Genomic DNA, 25738 nt, shown 5'->3' with positions numbered 1-25738 from the left:
TGTTATGGCTAATTATAGGAAGGAGAACCCTTTCACATAATTTTGGAAATTTTAAAAAATTCTAAAATTCTGAAAATACCAAAAAATACATTTAAGTGCATTGCTTTTTTTTTCTGGGTAAGAATTTTTTCTTGCATGCAACAGCTTTTTTCTTGCAGGTTAGACATTTGATAAATAGGTCCATGCATGCATTTTGTATATGATGACCTATTTATCAAATTTCTAACCTGCAAGAAAAAAACTGTTGCATGTAAGAAAATAATTCTTACCCAGAAGAAAAAAGCTTTTGTATGTATGTAATTTTTTTGGTATTTTTAGAATTTTAGATTTTTTTTTTAATTTCCAAAATTATGTGAGAGGTTTCACTTTTATTTTGTTAGCAATAAAAATAACAATTTCAATGAAATGAAGCAAAATAAAGTAATTAACACATGCATACGTTTAAAAACATTAAATATAGTTCCAATTTTCAGGTGATATCAATTTTTCACCTAAGGGCAAGGGTTTTGGGTTAGGTTAAAGGTTAGTTGGGCTAGGGTAGGCTTGTATACATGTAGTAAGGTTTGAGAGTGGATAGGCTTTGTGTAAGAGTAGGAAAAACATTGAAAAACTTTATGCTCGATTTTTTTTTTACGTTTAAACGGTTAGCGATTTTTCAAAACGGATAGTGCATTTAACGGGCGGTTACACGTGAAACTTTTAAACGTAGACACCCTTACATTTTACAGTGGTTGCTTCAAAATGATTTCAAATAAATATAGAGTGCAGTACTCGCAACCTGCAACTTGTAATTTTTTTGAAGAAAATATTTCAAAATAAAATAGAATTATTGTTTCTTAAACGTGATCAATATCCTAGCAATGTCGGACCCCTCCACAACCCCATCGACCATAGCGACGGCCCTGTGCCCAATGAATACGGGTTAGAATTTTCGATATTTGACACTTACGTTAGAGGGGAGGGGGAGGGGGTTAGCCTTCTAACGAAAGGACTTTCGTTTATAGGGCTTTATCGAACTTTTGGGTTGTTCCCTAAGTTCGCAGGCATGCAGCTTCCAAGTTCATGACCAGCAAAATACAGTAACAATGGTGCAGTTGCAATATTTGAAGGAGTTACCAATGCTAGCAGTAGAGTCTAGAGAGACTGACACCGTCCTGTGGCACTATAATGCTGGTTTCATACTTTACAGAATTGCATTCTGGGCAGGCAAGCAACAACAACATGTGCCGTAATTCCCTTCGTCATGTGCCGTACGTGTGTGGTGCACTGACATGACAATGAAGCTCCACTAGTCACGTTCCGATACTAAGTTGTGACACTAGTTTTAATAATTATAATAGGCCTACCACTAACCACAACCAGTTTTGTCTTTATATCGTTCAAGATAGATTTTTGTGTATGGCAATTAGCTATGCCATTATCGACGAAAACAAAACAGACCTGACGACAATGCTGCAAATGCACGTATTGAACGGATTTTTTTGTTTTTAACTCTTTTTCGTACCATTTCAGAAAAAAAGGAAACAAAATATATTTCCTCTTGCAATATGTACATTTCAAATGAATGTAAAAAAACTTTGGGTTAAAAATGGAGAGGAGAAAGAGAACTACTACCGGGTATTGAACCGGGTACTTCATGGGTAAAACATAACGCGCTAATCAATTGAGCTATTTGGCCCGCTTCGTCCATGACGGAATTTTTAGAGCTTATATGCTACCGCCGTAAAGCTGGAGTCTCCCGGGGAGTCTCCTCAGCAGTTAGTGTGGTTCGCTCTTTTCACAGAATGTGAATGACGCGAAACAAAAGTAGCTGTTGAGGAGACTGATTATTTATTCATGATTCCCTACCCAGAAATCCGAAGTACTTTTAGTATTTAGAAATTGGTAGCCTGTAAAGGCCGATGTTATTCATGATTTCTCCGGAAATATATCGACTTGGGGCGTCAAATTTCAGGATAGTAATGAGAAAAATAGTATCTATTATGTGATACCAAAACCTCATCAACAATGAAAAATATCGGGGGGATGATGCTGTCGATCGAATTACGGACCTTTAATGTAGATTGTTGTTAGTACTGAGCCTATAGCAATATTAAATCTCACAGTGAGTATTGCACCCAATTGGGCTGTAATCAATGGATACAGTCCAAGTTTTGAGTGTTTTGAGTCTAAGTGTGTGAAAACATCGGACTCTTTACTCTGTACAAAGTACAGGGACTAAGATTCTAAAAACATAATAATGCTTAAACTTGTGAGGGAAACATGAAAACGTCAAGATGGTGCTAAAGGTCAAATGAGGTCAGATGTCGCCACCTGATATTCGTGGCTCTTGAGCCACAGTAGCTCTAGTTTCATTTGCAAGAAGGGAGATCTAGAAATCCGTCATTGTCATTGGCCAAGTTTTTCGCTGGAAATATGTCTGTAAAGTGTTGCTATAATGTATACATCTTGTAGGTGTACAGTTTATCAGCATCATAGGCAGATGTATGATCAGGAACTATTATGGAATACCGCTGGAACATAATTCTCTGAGTCTCATTTAGTAGGAATATTTGGTGAAGCTAGCAGGGTCCAAAGTCAGGTAAGGCAGCCATTTATCACCGCACCGTTTCTTAAAGGAGTATTTCGTGATCCTAGCTATAGCATCCTCTTTTTATGACGTTTTTCAGTAGATCCACGAAAAAATAAATTAGTCCCAAAATATCAGTTAATTCCGATTTTGCGTTTGCGATGTAGGCATACATGCTTGAACTTTTGGCACAACAGAACGAAATACAAATTTGTCAATATTTTTGCTAAACGAATTTACAATCTGTAAGAATTGTTTTGTACATTTAGGGGCTGTGCAATAATTATGTGTACCCCGGGGTGGTGAATTCTCAAAGTGGTTTGCCAAAATCGCTTGCCCCCCTTTGGCCGTGCCAAAAATTTTTGCCCCCCCCTGCCTTTTGACGTGCCAAAACCTTTGCCCCCTTGTGATGTGCCCAAAAATCTTGCCCCCTCCCCTTTACACACTAAAGATTATGGGGAACCCAAATTTAAAACCTGAAAATAATTGTCTTATCATATAATGCGAGCGCAGCGATCAGGAAATTTTGCATATTTGAAGGTGTTTCTAATGTTTCCAACACCTTTTTATGGTGTAATAGAAACAGTATCCAAAATATCTGTACCAAAAATCGCTCGGCCCCCCCCCCTTGACCTGCCTAAAATCGCTTGAATGCCACTTTCGACTTGCCAAAAAATGCTAGACCCCCCTTTTGGTCTGCCAAAAAGTCTTTGCTCCCCCTTATAATACACCACCCCGGGGTCCACATAATTATTGCACCACCCCTTACACAGTGGCGTAGCCAGTATTTCTGAACGGGGGTGGCATAAACTGCATTTACATTATTTAATGTAGCCAGAGGTTTCCAGTGTTATAAAAATCTCAACTTTTTTGTGTGAAAAGTAGGGGATAAGGCCGAGGATCACGAAATGCCAAGTTATGTACAATATAATTTACCACCTATAACCATTTTCGCCAAACTTGGAGCAAGTTGACATTTTTACCCCTGTATAAATAAATTGTTTTGACCCCAAAATGATGTTTTTGTCGGATAACTCTGCAACGATAGGTCGAAGAGGGCACAAACTAAACATTTTTGAACTTTTTAAGGGGTCGGTCACCCACCTTTGCACAGTATTTTTGAGGGGCCTGAGAGCACATCAAACACTCCAAATTGCATTCTGAATACGAGGAATGTCCTTCTCATATCAAATAATATTGATTTCGCGATGTAATACAAATTTTGTGGCAAATTATTGAAAATTTATATTTTTTTTTTTCATATTTTTGACATTTAAAAGTCCTCGAAATAAATCTTCTGGTTCTATGTAAAAACATTATAACAAAGATTAGTCAGAGCGATTATGTTTGGTTGAAGATTCACTGCATCATCTGTAAACTCACTGGGTCAAGATTCACCCAATGGCTTTGTCCAGCAAGGTATATAAGATGCATTTTCATCAACGAAATGGTGAAGTCTTGAGAAGGGTAGGGTCAAGATTCCCTTTGACTCCTGCATAAAGTGTATGTAGCTAGCTGGGAGGAAAAGCCGTCCATCATATAAAATTTTGACCTTTTGTACTGAAGATATACATTTTGTCCCCAAAACACTAAAAGAATAGGTCTTTTGGGAAACAATTTATGTATATCTGCAATTGATACGAAAGGTCAAACTTTTCATATGATGGACGGCTTTTCATCCCAGCTACATACATTCTTTACTTAGAGAACGGTTTTATTTCAAAAATATAACTTGTTATACAATTTGTATTATTTCAAAAAAACTAGATTATTTGATATCAGAAGGATATTCCTCGTATTCAGAATGCAATTTGGAGTGCCTGATTTGCTCTCAAGTCCCACAAAAAATACTGTGCAAACGTCGCTATCCGATCCCTTAATCAGACGAATATAATTTGTGTATAGTTCAAAAAGAAACTCTTATGCTGCTATCAGAAATTACATAATTGTACCGAATATGGGAGCTTTAAACAACTGTTCTACACTGTACTATAAAAATGTGGAACTTGAAAACTTTTTATCCTGCAGGGAGCAAGGAAAATGTGTTTTCCAAGGGTTCTTTTAATGTTCAAGACCCCCCCCCCCAAAGCTCCTTATACTTATAAAACCAATAGGGGTTCTAGGTCCCTTTGGAGAACCTAAGAGTGATTATATAAAATAAAGAATATTTGGTAAACTTTTAAAAGGAAAAGAATACAGAATTAAAATACAGAAGAAAATATAAAACATATAATTATTAAAATTTATTGAAATAAGTGAAATATAACAATTGGAATATAAAATCTTCAGGAGGCTAATTAATGATAATTATTCTTTTAATACATAATTTATTTTTTTACTCAAAGTAAAAGATATCCACGCAGTCAATGAACTTGCAGTTTAAAAACACAAACATGCATGAGAAACAGGTCAAGGGAAAGTTTAAATATGCATCAAGATCAAAGATCAAACTTAAAGACCCATTCAGTGATCCCAGCGAAAGTGTAAAAAAATTAAAATTGTTCATAAATTGCTTAAAGGTGAAAGATAAGTCATTCAAATTGTCATTTGGTATTTTGAAATGAAAAATTTGGCAAAAAAAACGAAGAAAACAACAGTATTGACGAAGTTGAAGCCCCATTCAAATACATGTAGCTAATTTAGATACTGTCAGTATCTAAATTACAGATCCATATAAATTCCTTATTTTTGTCTTCAATACACAGTTTTCGGCTGAACCACTAACAGGCTATGTTAACACATTTATGTCAAAGGTACCAAAATCTGAATTTTGATGATTTTTACGATCGTCCGGATCAGCAAATCACTGAATGGACCTTTACTTTTACACGTGAGACAGTGCAATCTTCTTCTTTTTTTTTTTTTATCTTTCGACAGCCATAGTGTTATATTGTCTATAATGTATTAACAAATAATACAATACAAAAGATGGCTGATTTTATGATATAAATTTTTTTAACACCAAAAAGGACAAAACAAAACGAAAACAAACAACACAAAAAAAGAGGAAATGCAAATAAAAACAGATTGGCAGGCAAAGTGGCTTGAAATGTTTGCCCAATTTACCTTAACCTTCGGCAATCCTATATTCTGTATTTAGTTTCAATCTCACAAAGTTCATAAAAGCTTGGAAACTGGGAGAACTCTTTTGAAATTTACGTCTATGAATATCAAACTTCAAACATAATACAAGAAAGTTGATTACAATTCTGTGCTCAGAGTCATAGACATTAATCCCAAACATTTTTGGTAGTTCGAAATTGTAATATTATCACCAGTTTTCCTTTCAATAAATTGGGTCAGACAGTCCCACAAGCATTTGATTTATCACAATCACAAAATAAATGCACCAAGGATTCCTTAGAATTATTACAAAAATCACAAAATGGGGAATCAATTCTACCAATTTTATGGAGGAACTTGTTTGTGCAAATTGCTCTGTGAAACACTTTAAAGTAAAAAGCCCGAAGTTGAGTTTCAATACTGCAAGAAAAGTTATTATTATGAACTTCATTCCAATCTGTATCCATATTTAAAGCATCAATACAAAAGCTCTCAGTTTTGGCAGGTCCGTCCTGTGTTTTCAAAATTGTGTATGAATACTTGGTAATTTTGCCATTTTCAAATAAGCTTTCAACAATCTTGTCAAAAATACTTTCTTGAACATTAGGGGGTTATAAAACCAGTCAAATTCCTTTCATAAGATAGTTGTACTTTCTTCTGTCTTTAATAGAGATAATCAAATTCAAGAACAAGATCTTCAAAAGATTTAATAAAATTATATCCTCTATTAAGATCCTCATGGGTATGTATACCACGATCAAACCAATCTTGATAAAAGAAGAATTTCTTGGTTTTCAAACGAATATTGCAATTCCACCAAATGGAATACTGAAGGAAATAAATGTTATAACCAGTGCCGCAGACAAGGGTGGGGGTGGGGGTAAGGGGGGTGCGTTACCCCCCCAATGCCGCCACTGAACATAGAACCCTGACCCTAATTTTAACTCTAATTTTAACGTAAATTGACGAGACTATATAACTTTAGCCCTTTTCGGAATAATGACCCTCTCGAACTTAATAGGCTAGATGTCCCCGCCCGACCTCCTCAACCCCAACTTACTCATTCGCTCGCTCACATATTAAGTATCAAAATGGACAAAAAATAAACAAATTCAAAATGTGTTTTTAAGCACCTTTTTGTGTCCCCCATGCTAAAGCGGTAATCTTTACACCCTTTGACGTACAATTCAGAGTATAAATACGTAGATGACTGTACATGAGCTAATCATCCCGGCTGGACGATGTTGAGGAAGACTCGTATACTATACATCACGCTCATACGTTATATGACAATTTGACGTACAATCAGGTATGTTATACATGGTGTATTCTTCTAGTATAGTCGTCATACACATTATTGTCATGGTATTATATATTGTAATTGTATACGTCAATTTTGTTCAGTTTGGTTCAAACGGCTTATAAAGTTTTACTTTACACGGAAGGGGAAACTTAGCAAAAAAACAATTTATGAGTGTAAAAGGGGGGACGGTGGGTTTTGCCTAGCCGATAGGGGGAACAAATAATATTTATAAAATTATAAGTAAGGCTAAGAAAAAAAAGAATAAGAAAAAATAAATAAATAAATAAATAAATAAATAAATAAATAAATAAATAAATAAATAAATAAATAAATAAATAAATAAATAAATAATAAATAAATAAATATTAGTTATGTTTGTACATGGGGGGTGCTGTGCAATAATCATGATCCTTCGATATCCATGATTTATCCTTGCAAATTTATAGCATCGAACTCCAGCCAATGTTCTTTGCCAGTGCTAGCCACGAAACAAGGTCACAACTGTCTCCACTCCCTCAATGGTCGTCATTTCAGTGATTGACAGTGATGTAATGCAAATATGGCGCTGGCCATCTGGTCACGTGCGCATTTATAAATGCGCATTTATATATATATATAACCGAAGTCTACTGACTATACGGGCCAACTAAGGTCTTTGTTCTTGTTCATTAGGTCTATTAAAGATCCGAGATCCTTTTTTTTTTTTTGCTTATTAAGCTTTTTTATGCATGCTCACTAAGGTCTTCTTTCTTCCTTTTACTGGCCCATGGTATCCTTTCTTTGCTTTTTTACGAGCCCACTATACAGTCTCTTTTCTTTGCCTTTACGGGTTCATTAAAGGGTCTGTTTTCTTTGCTCTTTTACGGCTCATAAAAAGCAAACAAAGGTAGCGAGCCCGTAAAAACAAGTAAAAGAGACGTGCATTAACAATACAAGATAGCATTTGACCCACACTTTCTAATAAATATTTCACTTGAACTATGTTACTCTCTGCTTTTGCCACAATGATCATCCTCGATATGATGAAGACTTCGAGAAATCAGGGAGTGCAGCTTAATCGTGGGAACACAAATTGCACATTTTCGCACGCTTCGCGCACATTGGCAATAATTGTTCCAATAACTTCAATCTGGGAGCAAAAGTCGTTATTTTTGAATTGCAAATTTTCGCGTGCTTTTGTCCAATTAAACGGTTCATACTTGATCATTTTAGCTTCAACTTGACATTGAAATTGGCACATTTTCTGCACTTTGCGCGGAAGATGTTCAGGGAAACTTAAATCTAGAGGCAATATGTCATTTACCATTGGCCAGGCCAGCCCTCAAACTTGCCCTGCGCTTCCCGAAAAACGCCCGTGTTTTGGGCCAAAATATGACAAAATTGCAAAATTTTGAATAGTAATTTTTATATTCATTTTCAGTTAAAATTGCAAATTTGTGCGCGCTTCAACTATGAACATGAAGTCCTACACCGTCATCGCTCTGATAAAAGGGGCCCGTGCGTTCATTTTACCCCCGGGCCCGTATTGGCTCTCGGCGGCACTGATTAGATATAACCATGATTCTCTTTTATTTTCTTCTTGTACACATACCAAACCCTAAGAGTTTCAGCCAGTTGAGTATTTTTTAACATGGCAAGAACACAATTTGGAGCATCTGTTTTCCATAAAGCTGACTTGTCAGTCTGAAATTTTGAAAGTACATTTGTTTCCAAAAATCATCACAATTAGGATCTAGCAAATGCTTTGCCCAAACTAGTTTTTGAGCTTGGGGAAAAGCCTCAACATCAATCATGCGTAACCCTCCATTGCTGTAATCATTCAACATGTAGTTTCGTTTTACCCGTTCATTTCCACCATTCCAAATAAATTTAAAAAACAACGAATTCAATTTTTTTAAAGAATACCTTTGGAATTGGAATACATAAAACTGGAAATAAATAAATTAGCTGTGGTAATAACATACTCTTAATCACTGCATCTGCCAACTAAAGACAGATTCCTTGAACGCCAACAATTCAGAATTCGTTGAATTTGAGTAAGTTTGGGGAGAAAATTAAGCTCATACAATGCATTCATATTTAATGAAAAGTGAACACCAAGTGTTTTGAAAGAATTATTTTTCCAAATAAGACCTTTATCAGTAAATGGCTTTGATTCATTCCATTTTAACCTTCCAATATGAATAGCCTCAGACTTTGACATATTTATTTTGCACCCAGAGAGTTTGCCAAACTGATCAAGAGTATCAAAAAGATTCCTAAAAGATTCCAAATCTCCATGTAAAAACAAAATGTGTCATCAGCCAAAAGAATAACTTCTTTTCATTATCTCCAATCTTAATGCCATTAAATTTGTCATTTCCCCTTATACAAATTCTTAACACTTCGATCGCGCACAGAAACAATAAAGGCGAAATCGGAAAACCTTGAAATATACCAGGTTCTAACAAAATTTCATAAGATAAAAACCGTTTGTTTGAAATGAAAATTCTTCTATTGCGATCAAATGTTTTCACCCATTGAATACAATTATTTCCAACATCAAATGCCTCCAAAACTTAAATAATCATGTTCCACACTATCAAATGCTTTTTCAATATCTAACAAGAGAATGGAACCTGGAATATCGTTCAAATCACAATAATCAATAATATTAATAATTGTTCTGATATTATTACCAATATTTCTCCCCTTCATAAAGCCAGTCTGATCTTCATGGATAATTTCATGCAAAAATAATTTTAATCGATTTGCCATGATTTTAGCAATTCTTGCACACATTCAATGCTTTGCCATGCAATGTCAATAGGCCATCACAATAATGCAGCAAGTGTACAATAAGATAGGAGTTTGACAGGGCTCATAATTATTGCACATCCCTTAGGATCAGACCTGTAACGAGGGCCGTCGTTAGACCATTTTCTCAGGGGGGTGTCGGGAAATAAATTTAGCTGATGGCCGGATTTACCTTTTGCTATATGTGAGTGGACACTACGAATGAGCCGTAAACTCGGCAAATTGTATTCTGAGATACAGTGCAAAATGTGCATATTCATAGGTGTCTCAATTAGGCGCGACATGTTTCTCATTTGATAGCGTTTAAACCAATCAATAATCCTATTGCTGACGAGGATAATAATCTTCTACATATAAAATCATTAAATAGCTCTAGTCTTTGTTTGCTTTGGCTAAATCCTGCGTTACAATTGCATTGTATTTTGGCTGGATATGTATAACCAACAATTAACAATGAGATGACATCTAATTAAAGTTCTTTGCCAAGACCAAAGGAAAAACTTGCGTTTTCTGCTGACAGTTTCGCCAGAAACCTTCTGGCTTTCTCAAAGCGATTGATGTTGTTATTGATCCATCTGCTTGGAGCGGGAATCCCGGCCGGATGTTATTGTTTTACCGGAAGTACTCCTGTATCCAACGTTGGTCTTGAGCAGAGGATCAAAGATGTGGCTCAGAAAGAATGTCCCCTCGTCTCTGTTCATGGTGTTGTCTCCTCTCTTGCGAATCCATACTGATTCCTTGACCCATCGTGCCCTGCGGTTTTCTTCCCTATCAAGGATTGATGAGCTGTCCCAGTCTATTAAATGGTTAGCCCTTGACACGTGATCTGTGATGGCTGATTTGTTAATTTCGGTCAATGAGATGACATTCCTGTACCTCGTTGACTCGGGGATGATTTGAAATGACCGCCAATTATGACTTTATTACCAGCAAAGTGGAAAAAAGAGACACATATAGAACCGGTAAGGGTACCATTTTGTTGAAGGAGCAGAGTTCAACAAACCATAACCCCGCTTCTGGATATCGTTTGAAGTCAAGTGATATACTATTTTAAAGCTTATGATATATATTTTCTAAATACGAAATCAAACAAAATTGACCGGGGCCGAGTTTACGGCTGATTCGTAGTGTCCAGTCACATATTATATAGCGTTTAATACGCTGTCAGGTCAGTTACCGATTTAATGGCGAAAGCCCTTTGTCCCGAACAAAAGGTACCTCTCGATGAATAGCTTGGCAGGAACTCTAATTGGCACAAAGGAACAATATGCGTTACGTAATCTATTTCTTCTCCTTTCTATATCTAACCTCCTTGGTTATTCCAAGTACTTTGATAATACAGATAATAAGTAATACTAATGAGTCGAGGCGATTGCATTTTGAGCCGACCTTCTTCTATTGTATTTGTTCATCTGTGTATGGATAGAAGGCGCCATTGAAACTCCATCGTTATTAGGGCGTAGTTCATTGATAAGACAAATAATACGTACTAATGGGTCGAGGCGATTGCATTGAAAAGCTAATAAATTATTCATAACAGTTACGTAATCGGTCGATAGTGTGGACACTCTTTACTTCAAGTTACTGTAAACCTTGGTGAATATAATGCAATTATTTCATGCTTTCTCCCAGGGCATACTTAGGAAAGACTTTTTGGCCCTTGAAGATAAAACAGGATTACAATTCCTATAATCTTGTTAAAACACACCATAGTATAGGCCTATTCCTTTGGTCGCAAACATTTCACGAGATTTTTCTTGCTGCTTGACTAACACTGAACTCTTTCACTGTAACCTTTACTACTGTAACTTTCTTTTTCAGATGCGCCATTCCTAGGAGTACACCAACAGTATTTTGCAATGGCGACCGAAGATGAAAACAGATGGTCCTGGTTTTGTCACGAAACCAACATCTCATCTGAAGCAGGAGACTATGGGGCATACATGACCGAATGCACAGTCAATTTTGCCGCCTTTTTGCTTCATCTTCTATTTGTAATCATTGCATGTCTTGTGCTTATATGGAGAAGATGGTGCTGTGTTTTCCGTAACGTGACATCACCATATCTTATCAAATGGCCAGGGCATAACACAAGATGGGTACTGTCATTTATGTTGATGGTACTAGCTTTCGCTTCATTAGGAGAAGGATTTTTAACAGAGGCGGCTAGAAAGGAACCAAGTCCTCAATTACAATTTTATCTTCCAGCATGTTTACTCCTTATTGCAAGTATTATATCAGTGTTATATTACCAACTGGCTGAAAACTGGAAATCACCAGGATTACTGTGGTTACTTCTTGCATATTGGTTTTTCTGTATTGTTATAAATGTTATGAGAATAACACATCTCCTTCAAGAAAATATGGCTGGTAGTGATGCAGCTATCCTATGGATCGCAGTTTTGATGTTGGTATCGTATATTCTGCTATTAGTATTGGAAGTTCATTTAGTCACTCATAAGGTAGGTATCGTTATAAATGTATTTTTAATAATAAAATAACAATACACATAAACAATCTCATGACCACTTTCACAAAATTGTCTAAACCTCGACCGCAAGGAACAAATGAAACAAATTTAACATATCTTTATGTATCCTCGGTATCAAAATTTGAATAACTTTCAGATATGGCGAATACGCGGGAAGCAGTATGATACCCTTAGTAGCGAATCAAACAACGATGATATGTGGTACACAGAAAACTGCGTGTCCTTTCTCTATTGCATCACATTTTGGTGGATGAATTGGCTCTTCAAGCTGGGTTTTCAACGACCTCTGGAAATCACTGATCTGGGAAGTTTACCTAAGAATCACAGAGCAGAGCACCTGTATGAGATCTTCAAAGTAGACTTCCAAAAGGAATTGGTATGCAGTATTATGTTGCTTTGATGCTTTGCAAAAGTTCATTCTACAAATCATATACTTTGAAAACTTGCTTGATTTATTGTTGTGAATGAGCTATTTACGTTTTACAAAAGTGTCGTTCTTTCAACCCTCTTTGCAATAACTCAAGAACCACAGGTCCTACAAAAGTATATCTGTGATATTTGAATTCTTCTACACATTCGCTGTGAAATGAACAGTGCAATTGTTGACAAAGCTCACTGCATTCACAGCAAGATGCAGTGAACTACCAAATCGCAACAGTTTAAAATAGTTGCAAACCTTAAGTCGGTCGCTTACAAATGACTATGATTGTGTGTGGCTGCACTTGCTGTTACTGATGATGATGTAGTGTTGTTGTTGTTGTTGTTGTTGTTGTTGTTGTTGTTGCTGTTGTTGTTGTTGTTGTTGCACTGATCGTTACTGCTGTTGTCGCTTAAGTGCTGTTGATGTCTTCAAAATCATTGTTATCGAGGGAGTCAGCAAGATACCGAACTTAATGATTACACTCACTGTGTTGATGAGATGGTAATAGTAGGGATGCCCACTCTCAATACAGTTTCCACTAGAACGATTTTTCATTTACTGTGTGCGTGCACTCACACACGTATTGTCTATGGAGAAACTGATCGATACAAGAAATCCCAGGCATGTTAAATGGCGTACATACTTGTTTTGATCCAAATGTAGGCCTATATCAGGGTGTTTCAAGAAATTCCTGATTCCACCAGAAAACATTCACCAAACTTTTTCCTGTTTGGTCAGTAAATAGAGAGGACCTTCCTGCATGAAGAGATCAACTTTTTTGAATGAAAAATTTAATGAGATGAGAACTACAACAGGTTGAAGTGACACCATTCCGTGCATCAGGTGTTCAAACGCAATTATCTCCAAATTTGGAGTGAATCAGACAAGCAAACTTACATACTCATAAAATTTAACTATTTATGAAGACAAAATGTGTAGGATGTTAAGAAATTTAAGAATGTTTAAGCCTACCGCGGCCCATCTCAAATCATGCACTTCCCCGTGCACTTCTTACTACCATGTCCATTTCATAGGGAGTATAAAAACCGGGGACCATCATGGCTTCCATGCACACAGTGTATTGCTCAATGTAGTAAAGATAAACTTTGAGTTGGAGCAAATTTCTCAAAATTGGCAGTGATTAATGTTACCAAACTTATGCCATGATGAAATATAATAATTTTTGAAGATAAAATGTGCTGACCGTAAAAGATTGAACAATGTTTAAGACTATCGCCATTCATTTGAAATAATGCACTTATTGTTCATGTCCTCTATGGAGATATTTTCCATGGCGGCCATCTATGATCATGCTTGCGGTTTCACCAAACAAACCATGGGTTTTGAGGTCTTATATTTTTGTTGTATGTCAACAAAATCGATTAAATTTTCAGGATGATCTTATTTTCATGTTGTTATAAGCAAATATAATGTTCCAGATAACGCTAGTTAATAAATACATTAAGAAAAAGTACCTTAAAATTGCACTTTCTGTTAGTAATCCTTTTTTTTCTTTAACTTTTTAAATGTTCTAGCAGCCCTATATAAAACCGTAACACTCAAAAGGCCATATCTCTGGAATGAAACGTCCGATTAAGATTATTTAAACGCCAAAATGTTTCTTTCATCAATTCCCAGCCAATAAGTTAGGTCTGAATCAATTTAAAAGTACTTCAATTTTTAGTGGACATGCCTAGTAATAGTTAATCATAAGGTAAATGTATGTTTTGTTTTAAAACAGCCAATGGTAGGACGTCTGCTCTCTGCGTTACATATAAATCTTAATTCTGCAAATAATGTATTTAATACATTAAACGGGTATATCGTGATTTTAGCGTCCTCATTTTAGGATATAGTTCGATAGACATACACAAAAAAACTTCTGTCCAAAATTTCACTTGTTTCGGATTTGGAATTATTTTCCAGTATACGCATAATTACATGTATTACATTATAATTGACGTGTTGGCGTGTTTTTTAAACACTCTTCGTTTTAAGCTCATGAATAGTAATTTTAAGCCACGCAGTTTACTTACCATTACAGGGTATTCAACCCAGTTTAAAGACAAAAAACGTGGCTTTAAACAATTATTGATTAATTTAGAAAATTTTCCTTTTTAAACCGTGCCATTTTAACTTCGAGAATTACAGTGTATACGCCCTTGGCTACTGTGATGTAATTTAGGACAGTCGACAGCCCAAAAATACAAACTGGGCGATATATCTTTGTTAAACGACTGCAACTTTAAGAAAACTTTAATGCACACAATCACGGAGCTCCTAGGTTTCTGATGGTATAAACAAATCTTATTTTGTTGTACAACTACACACAGGAATACAAAACATCTATAGGTAAGAGTCCGTCTGTGTGGAAAGTTTTCTTGCGAGTGTTCAAGGGAGAAATCTTCTGGGCTGGAATTATTCGTCTGATATACGAACTCATGTGTCTTGTTGGACCACTGGCTCTTAATGGTGTCGTTGCCTATGTTATTGCCTATGGGGAAGAGGTAAGGGAACCATATTTTCTCCATTTTGAATTCTTTGAATATCTACTATTCTAGTTTTCAGAAATCAAATCTTCATATTATGTACAAAACGTGAACTAAATGTAACTATTATACGTATTCTAGTTGTAAGCGCAAAACTTGAACGTTTTTGTAACAAAAGCGTGCTTCTCTTTTATGCTTCTGCCTTAAGGCGTGGGGTATGGGCGAACTTGAAGTATAGGTATCTGGAGAAGGGAAGCAACGAGTTGCACCAAATCACAGCGGCAGGTAGTCACTGGGCCGCCGAGTGCCAATATGTATTTATTTTGGCAGGTTCGTGTTTGTTTTAAATTTTGGGGCGTTTATTTTTGGTGATGTTTCAAAAAGGCGACATGCCAAAGACAACTCCTTGGGCACATAGTTTGTTATTCTCATTGCAGTTCTTTTCCACATACCTACGTTACCATTCGCTTTGGTGATTTAGTAATATTATATTTTTTGTGACTGCAATTTGGCGTTTTCAATGCATTTTAAGATGATCATGAAATTAACGCGAATATCTAGTCACTCTCCTTTCAAAATTTTTACCTGATCATCGGCTTTTGCAGGCAACAGAATGCAGATTGGCTCACGATAGATGTCGTATTCCTCTATGTGGGACTATTGATAATAAAATCACTTTGAAATCCTTGTAACAAGATGATAACTTACCTCTGTATAAAGGGTTCGTCGCTGTGTCTGGAAAAGTTGTAGCCTTTAGCGCCGTATCAAAAGGGCACAACTGGCGAGAGTGTCTTCATATTTCCCGCATGAAAGCTTGCGTCAGCACCTATACTATACTAATATGGATATGTTGGTTGCCCATTATCAAACATGAGCTGTGATTGGCGCTGCTTGAGATATTCCAGAACCTATCAGCAAGCGGCCAATGACCGACCTTGTTACAAACTCTTAATCTGTTATCATGATTATAAAGCATACAGATAAAAGACTGATTGGTTTAGCAGCTGGTCAGTACATAATCCGCCAGGGCACACAGTAGTTTGACTATGTAGTAAAATACCCATTATTGATTTGGCGCGGATATTAAAAGCACAACTCCTTTGCGTGTATAGCAGAAAATTAGAGAATAAAAGATAGTATTTTGTCTTTTGCCTATCCAATATCGTGTCATAATGGATGGGCTGGCCAATATTTTGAGTAGTGGATGCCAGCGCAGCCGGTATCCACTACGATAAAAATATTGGCCAGCCCATATTCTATGGTAATGCATTGAGTTTCAGAACCGTGAGGTCCCGGGTTCGATTCCCAGCTCTGCCTACTTTTTTTTCAAGGCTGGGAAAAATATCAATTTCTGAACTGTTAACTTATTTGGCGCGCGATCTGAGCTATTCCTTTTCTGATGGCTGTATCTCTTGCAAGCACACTCCCTTTGGAATCCAAACCAGGTTCCTGCCCATTACACATCCCTTAAGTCTCAAAGTAAACAATTATTATTACTGATATTTGTTTTTTACTTTTTTTTTTTTTTTTTTTTTTTTTTTTTTGATAGATAGAAACACATTACTATATTACAGTCAAAGAGTTTTTCTCAAACGGCTACATTTTGGTCGGTGTTACCTTCCTCGCCAATATTTTGCAGTATTTTTCGAATCAACAAAATCTATACTTGAGTAGTGTTATTGGGATACATATACGGACTTCACTTCAGGTACGTATCAACTCTCGTCTCTGGTATTGATGATGGATCCCATAAAATCAAAACTCTGCACCTCTACAATGACACCGCCATCTAGTGTAAAGTTCTCTCATTGGACATTCCTTTCATTTCATATATCCATGATTCAGGTCTTCTTAGTGTTCAGCATTAGTCCCCTCTTTTTGCTTGCAGTTTGCACTGCTCTCAGTGGTCTTTTTCTGCTGTCATACACCAAGGTGGAGTCATCTGCGCACTTTAAATTTGTAATTCGCTGACTTCCAATCTCCAGTCCTCCTTGGAATTCTCCTAGTGCTGGTCTCATTATTGTTTCGGTATAAATGCTGAAATCGTAGGGGACAGATTCAATTTTGTCTGGCACCTCTTCCAATTTTAAACCACTCGATATCACTTGTGCTAGTTCTAACAGCCAAATCCTGATCTTGATCAAGTTTGCTGATCACTCTAAAATACTTCCTACTTTTTACTCGTATGAATGGAATATTTGTCATGGTAAATGTCTACATATGCATACATAAACAGGGGTGCTCACACCACCTGGCACAAATATCTTTCTAAAATGCAATAACGCAAACACACATAATTATCCATCCACACATACCCGCACACTCTGCAGATTTTTGAGGTTTTGTCCGACTATAATTCTGGGCGAAAATCTGGTGCCCGTTATCATTATCGTTTTTTAGATAAATGTAAATTATATTCTTTTTTAGACGATGGTATACGATAAAGCGCTACGCCTGTCAAGTTATACTATTTCCGGAGGGAGTATGACACTTGGACAGATCACCAATCACATGTCTACAGATGCTTTCAACTTGTTCTACTTTTGCCAAAGATTGCACTATCTATGGGCAGTTCCATTCAGAGTATGTGATGTTTTAATGGTCGTTTTTGTATTTATCGCTAACACGGGCTTCAATTTCCTGAAAACAGTTAATATAATAGCAATGTATACCAAACTTCAACTATGTGTACCGACTGGGAGTAGCAAGCAAATTGTCAATGTCCTCGGTCTGAAAAGAACAATTTGTTGAACTTCGCACACTTTCATAATATAATATAATATAATATAATATAATATAATATAATATAATATAATATAATATAATATAATATAATAATTATTTTTTTAAGTTACAAACAATGGTTCTTTTCATGTTTTTTTTTATCACCAGCTGATTACAATAACCACTTTGTTGTATCTTCAAGTTGACTTGGCTACATTTGTAGGTCTTGGTACTATTCTGATCGTCGTTCCTATACTACTTTTAACAGCACGAATACAAAGCAAGAAGCAAATACTTGTCATGGTATGAGTAATTGAGATGGGTAATGACAAAAGATAATATTTATCATGTAGTTATAAAATACACCTAAGAATGATACACCTATGAAACGCAAGTATCTCAATCAATACTGAAGTGCTATATCGGTGCCTAATAATAGCTTCATAGGACCAAATAAAGCGTTGTGCAAGTGCGACCGTCAAATTAGAAATCGTGGTTAACATAGTGAACTGGAGCTAGTTGACTAATTCAATTAGTAATTCTAAATACTTTCGTACTATTTGTTGACAGAAAAATTCAGATGAGCGTCTCAAGCAATCTAACGAGATGTTACAAGGAATCAAGCTTCTTAAGATGTACGGATGGGAGGAAATGTTTTGCAAGGCGATTGAAGCTGTGCGAAAGCTAGAAATGTCGTCTATTTTCAGCTACAATGGCTGTTACAGCTTTAATTGTAAGTTTTGTGGCCCTGTTTAAAGCTGAATAAATTACTTGATCACTGAACTAAGAGTGATTGAATTTTGGCCATTCGGTTTCCTAACCATCATAGAGCATTGTCAATAACTCATTGCTCTCATTAGCTTAGAAATAAAACCATTATGGTGGCGAACGAGTGACGAACTCTGAAGGCTTACGGCCTTCAGAAGTGAACAATATTGTGTGGGGTTTGTTTCCGAAATGAGAACAATAATCTGCATATTGTTATGCAGCATTGTTATGGTAAATGATAGTACAACTCATTGTTGCTAATGTCAAACTTGTCAAAGTGATTGTATGATGAGAGCATGATATAGTGTCATTTACCTTCATTTACGCTTCATTTACCTACGTCATCAGCCAAACGGGGGGAGAACACGTACGCTTCAAACGGGGGAAGAACACGTACGAAGCTGAACTTTACCCACACAATTTCTCCTTTTTCAGGAGAAATACGCATAAAAAAATTGCAACAAGTGTCAACTTGTAATGTAATAAATATTCTCTTCGAATATGGATAAACTTGTTTTTGCAATAGACCTGCCCTTTAAGGGTTCCCCCACAACACTGACTAAAGTATGCAAAGTCGTGTATTACAAAAAGTGCTTATAGGGCTTATAGTCAACACGGAAATACTCGAGATACTCTTTTTATTTTGTTGTTATCTTTCAGTACTTGTTGTCCACTGTACGCCTATACTGATGAACCTGGCAGTAAGTAGTCAAATTTACCGTTCAATTATTTTACGACCAAAGCCGAGTTAAGGGCTGGGGTATGAGCGACCTTGAAGTTCCGGTATCTGGAGAGGGGAAGCAATGAGTTACCCCAAATCACAGCGGCAGGTAGTGAATTGGCCGCCGAGTGCTAATATATATTTATTTTGGAAGGTTCGTGTTTGTTTTAAATTTTGGGGCGTTTTTCCCAAATTTGATATTTTTGGTCATATTTCAAAAAAGCGACATGCCAAAGACAACTCTTTGGGCACATAGTTTGTTATTGTTATTGCAGTTCTTTTCCACATACCTACGTTAACATTCGATTGGGTGATTTACTAATATTATATATTTTATGACTGCAATTTGGCGTTTTCAATGCGTTTTACACGTATCATGAAATTAACGCAAATATCTAGTCACGCTGCTTTTAGAAATTTTACCTGATCGTCGGCTTTTGCAGGCAACAGAATGCAGATTGGCTCACGATAGATGTCGTATTCCTCTATGTGGTTCACTCATTGATAAAATGAGTTTGCATTCCTTGTAACAACACGCACATTGCCGTCTGGAAACCGGGTCTGGTACTGATTTTGGGACAGCCAATAGACTTCAGCGCCGTATCAAATCTCATAAAAACCACACGACTGACGACTATGTGTTTATGTTTCCCGCACGAAAGCTTGTGTCTACATCTATTACTATACTTCTTTGGAAACGTTGACCTTTGACCATTCTTTGTATAACGCCCTGATATGACCTTGATATGTTCGCTTGATTGGGTACGTTATAGCATCCATTTCATTGAGGTGTTAGGACTTGGTCAGTACTATACTTGCAGGGATACAATAGTTTAACATGGTGTGTGAGCATGGTGAAAGACTCATTATTGATTAGGCGCGGACATATTAAAGGCACAGGTCCTTTGCGTGTATAGCAGACAATTATAATAGAATGTTTGAATAGAATGTTTGGAATTTTGCAACTAAAATACTAACTGCATTCTGCATTATGTATTTATTTATTTATTTAGGCCTATGCCTATTTATTTATTTACTGACTTATTTATTTATTTTATTTATTTGGTATTAGTTAGTAGGCCTAGTTAGTAATATTCCATGATAGGCCTACGTCGGTTTATTATTGATTGTTGATAACTTGACAACTTGATTGATTGATCGATTGATAGTCATTTCACATTATATTCCTAGTTTATAGACCAATTTGAATAACATCGTACATTAGATAAATAGACCTATCAGTATTGATTTATTCTATTCAGCAATATCAAGGATTACTATCAAACTTCTCATAGCTGATTGTAAGTTGGCTCAGTGGTAACGCAGTAGGTTTTACAACACCGAGGTCCCGGGTTCGATTCCCACCTCTGCCTATTTTTTGCAAGGCTGAGAAAAAATGAAATTTCTGGACTGCAAACTTATTTGGCGCGCGATCTGAGCTGGTCCTTTTCTGGTGGCTGTGTCTGTTACAGGCACACTCCCTCTGCATCCAAACCAGGTTCACGCTCATTACACCTCCCTTAAAGGCATGGCATTTTTATAATGGAAATATCAAAAATCTCATACATATACAGATACAAACCACACCAGCAATGTGCTCTGAGAGAAGTGGGATGGTTGAGTGCTCACGAAACCAGGTTCAACCTTAATGTCTATTTCCAAGCCCAGAAACCTCAGAGCACACTATTATACTGTATCCGGAGAATTTGTTCAAATCACATTGCGTTAAAACGGATAAAAATAGCCTCCGAAGTTGACAGAGTTGTGTTCCACCAATGAACTATAACACTCTTCGTAACATCCTGCGATTCCAGGTAAAAATCCTTTCTGCATGGCTTAGTCTATGTATCCATTCCGCCATATACAAAACTTCCAGGTTCAACTATGGTTCTGCCAGTATACTGTAATTTTCGGATCACTCCTACCCTACAGAATGATTGGATGCGAAGTTGATGTGAGATCACTGATACGCTATCATATGAACGGAGCTATAGTGCATATTGTACACTGGATATATGAGAGAGATCACTGATATGCTATCATATGAACGGAGCTATAATGCAGATTGCACACTGGAGATATGAGAGAGATCACTGATACGCTATCATATGAACGGAGCTATAATGCAGATTGCACACTGGAGATATGAGAGAGGAATCAGTAATAGATGCATTTGTAGGAATCAGAGGCTCCGGAAGATTTCTATTATGGGGGGGGGGGGCGGCAACAATTTTGGGCCTGCTCCGGGGGTGGGTCTTACGTCTTCGTTTTCGTTTTACGGTTTCGTTATTGCATTTAGACATACTTTGACCTATAAAAACGGAATAATTACGATGTGAATAATACATTCATCATATTACTTTTTCTATAATCGCAGGTATTTACTTCTTACCCCTACATTACTGGCACAAATTTGGAACCAAATACAACATTTGCCGCTCTTTCTTTGATGAACTTACTTCTAGAACCGATGTATTTTGTGCCAATGGTCACTTCATTATTGGTGAATACATTTGTTGGTGTACGTAGATTTGAGGCGTTTTTTGCGGCTCCGGAAACGGAAAGGTCTCATGAAATCCATTGGACGGAGTATTTTGACAAAGATAAGGTAAGGTCTTCACCAATGTCTAAACGGTCTATTTATGTTCTAAAAACACAAAACGAATATTGGTCAAAATTGACAAAATGTTATTGGCAAAAGACAATTGACTCTAGAGCGGGAAGGGAATTCTACAAAGCATGAAAGGGGCGTGTATGGGTAAAATTAGGTTTTTATATGTTTACCAGAAATTAGGTCTGGGATAAGGCTTGTGAAGCTTTGCAAAAGCACAGAGAGTCTTGTGGATCCCCAGCAAACACAAAAACGTTTTAAAAACGTTTTAAATAAGTTATATTTTGGCTTTTGGTTTAGGGAAAAACGTTTTTATAACATTAAAATGTCGGGTTATATAATGGTCATGAAAACGTTTTAAAACGTTTTGTATGAAAACACACAACAATATTTTTAAAATATTTTCAAAATTTTATTGTAAAACTATTTTTGCTAACATATTTTGCCAAATATTTTGTCAACATTCAAATAACATTATGTTAAAATTTTTCACTCAGCAAACACAGAAATGTTCTTAAAATGTCTTTTTCAAAACGTTTTAATAACATTTAAATGTCGGGTTATATAAAGATCATAAAAAGGTGTATAAAACGTTATTGCAAATATTTTGGGCAAACAATTTTCGAAAAATATTTTTTCAACCCCAAAATAACATTCTGTTTAGAATGTTTTGTATCAATATTTCAAAAATGTTTTTACATTTTTTTACATTTGCTGAGCAAAACATGCTCAGTGAGGTTTATTAAACAAACTCTTTAGGCCACCGGCCCATGGAGAAAAAACAAAATTATACAGTGTTGTCCTTGGAGGACTTTATACAAAATGCAATATACAAGAATTTGGCTAAATTAACTGAGATTTTTACATTAATGTGAAAAGCGAGTATAATTTATTGCGGTTTGGACTTTGCCCGAAGTGTGATGGCAAGAGGGTTTCTCTTTGAGCCTTATAGGCAGGACACACGAGACACAAATGAAATTCATCCTCAAGATCGTTTAAATCACACATCTGGCAAAGTCCATTTATTTGGTCTTTACATCTTTTGTTAAAATTCAAATTATGAGAGGATGTCCTTAAGAGTGTAATACATCGCCTGTGTTTGAAAACAGTTACATGCTTGATGTATTCTTCAATATCGAAACCAGTTTTAATTTTTAAATAAAAGCGGCAGTGTTCTGAGTCTGTTATAGCTCTCCACTCTTGACCATAAACATCTTTACATCTCTGTTCAAAAACACTCAAAAAATTAAAATGATTTGCAACATCTTGATTCAACCAAACGTATCCAAAACCATGATAATTAAGAATTTTACGAATTTTTGAGACCTAATTACAATCAATACCGTTTTCATCCAAACGTTTGAGAAAAAGATAACATTTCAGTGGGATACGATTTGGGTCCATACTGGTGATTTTTAACCAGTAAGAAAAATTCTCTTATAAACCTTAATCCATAATGGAAATCGACCTAATTCGGCTCTTGTGCTGTTGTTTGCAGTAGAGTACGGGATACCAAGAACATTTTTACAATATTTTGTGTGAACAGTTTCATAGTTTTGACATTCATCTTGACCCCAAACCTCGGAGCCATAAAGTAAAATAGGCTTGACCATAGCATCAAACAGATACATTTTTGTCTCAACACCAAGATCAGGAATAGTTTGAGTGAAGTTCTTGATCTTAAAGAGGCCTTTACTGGCTTGATTTGCGAGAGTTTTAATTGCTACAGACCAAGCTCCTCTAGAACTGATCTTAATACCTAGATAGTTATAATAAGGAACAATGTCAACAGCCTTGTTTTTATACCACCATCTTTCACTGCGTTTAACAATACCACCATTACGAAAAACCGTAGCTTTTGTTTTTTCCATATTGACCTCCAGGTCCCACATATCACAATATTCGCCAAGAGCATTTAACATATTTTGTAATTCAAAAGGAGCATCGGCAAAAAGAACAATATCGTCAGCATACATTAAACATGAAATATCAATATCATATATTTGAATACCATGAATGTTATTTTGATTAAAATGGTCAATAAGACCATTAATAAAAAGTGAGAAAAGCTGAGGAGAAAAATTACAACCTTGTCTAAGGCCGAATTGACAGTCAAAGAAATCTGTACATCCCTTAGTTGTTTTAACACAAGATGATATACCATCATAGTACTGCTGGAGTATATTTAGAAAAAGACCATCAATTCCAAGCTTTTGAAGTTTATACCACAATTTATCACGTCTAATAAGATCAAATGCTTTACGGAAATCAACAAAAACACAGTACAATCTTCCTCCTTTCTTCCTCAAATATTTATGAATAATTGTGTAAAGTGTGACATACTGCCGTTACTGTCCGTTTTCCTATACATAATACACAGTGCTCTCACCATTGACGAGTGACCTCTACAAATGATGTATGTTGGGAGAATGGACACTTGCCTAGTTAACATCACTGTGTGAAAAATAACCAGCCAATATTTTATTTATTCTCCAAAACTTCTAGCAAATATATTTCTCTAACATGACTTTAAATTACAGCTAGGTTAGATGTTCAGAAATGGTCGCACTTTTGTAAAATATGAGTGAGGGCAAGGCATAGCTAGCCAACTCCCCGTGTTAATTGAATGGAGATTTGACCGAAAATATTGGTATCGGACCGCTCACTTCTGAAGGATGCCACAAAAAAACGGTAAAAGCTACATTTAAATTATTCTAAATAGGTTCTAGAAAATAAAGTTTTGTAACATGTCCTAAATTTTAGCTAATTTAAATGTTTGGAGAGGGTCGCACTTTTGTGTTTTAGGAAGGATATGTAAACGACAGATAACACCAAAAATATGAAGAAATTATTTCCAAACCGTGTTAAGTCAACAATCATTATGTTGCTCATTTTGAAGAATGCTGGTTAACAAAAAGCAGGTCTTTGTCTCAGTTCGTGAACAAAAGTACACATACCATTGTTTCCTTTCGTTTCCTTTATAATCGGTTATCCAACTGAAGCTATAATACCAGCTTTATTGCGATGTCGCACATTGAAAACAGACACTCGTGCACAACCAGAGAAGATCTGATTTAATCAGTTGAGCTGCTTCAATGAGTGGTATCTTGGTTTAATAGCTTTTAATGGGGTTTAATCCTGCAAAGGTCGAGATGAGTTCTACTGTAGACATGACTGCATCATGAAAATATGGTCGGTTGTGCTGTAACCTTTTCGAAATCCAGCTTGCATTTCTGTGATAACATTGAACTCATGTGTCCAATTCATAAGACGAGTATTAAGAACACGTGTAAAAAGTTTACTGAAAATTGAAAGGAGAGAAATTGCACGATAATTATTTGGATCTTTCAAAGAACCTTTTTTTGTGAATTGGGACTATAATGCCCTTTTTCCAGTCATCAGGAATCCTCGTCATTGTAAAGATAGCATTGAAAATCTTAGTGATAATTGGAACCAAAATGTCACTGCAACATTTAAACATTTCACCTGGAATGCCATCAATACCAGCACTTTTACCATTTTTTAAAAGAGAAATAGCACTGGCAACTTCTTCTTCAGTTATAGGCGTATTCAGAGATGAACCATCATAATAATTGTTTGCTTGCATCAAATAATTTACAGCCACTGTATCACGATCATTAGATATAGCAAACAGTGATTTAAAATAGTTAAACCAATCAGCAGCACTGATGAGATCCCCTACTTCTGGGCTCTTAGGTTTGAGTTTTGAAAACACATTCCATAGATCTTGTTTACATTTAATAGCGTTATAAAGCATGTTT

The 25738-nt window shown here is 36.1% G+C and overlaps 1 protein-coding gene across 1 annotated transcript in view; it reads left to right on the top strand.

Moving 5' to 3' along the window:
• The first annotated feature begins 11590 nt into the window (after positions 1–11590).
• Positions 11591–25738, top strand: part of LOC140152085 (ATP-binding cassette sub-family C member 9-like) — a 57648-nt gene continuing 43500 nt past the window's right edge. Inside the window, exons 1-5 of the mRNA XM_072174385.1 lie at positions 11591–12193; positions 12359–12598; positions 14977–15150; positions 18427–18606; positions 21723–21953. Coding sequence (XP_072030486.1) covers positions 11591–12193; positions 12359–12598; positions 14977–15150; positions 18427–18606; positions 21723–21953 — 1428 coding nt within the window. The remainder of the gene's footprint in view (positions 12194–12358; positions 12599–14976; positions 15151–18426; positions 18607–21722; positions 21954–25738) is intronic.

This window comes from Amphiura filiformis, chromosome 5 (genome assembly GCF_039555335.1).
Source record: "Amphiura filiformis chromosome 5, Afil_fr2py, whole genome shotgun sequence".
NCBI lineage: Eukaryota > Metazoa > Echinodermata > Ophiuroidea > Amphilepidida > Amphiuridae > Amphiura > Amphiura filiformis.
The sequence above is the reverse complement of the archived record's forward strand: the minus strand, read 5'-3'. Positions and strand labels throughout refer to the sequence as shown.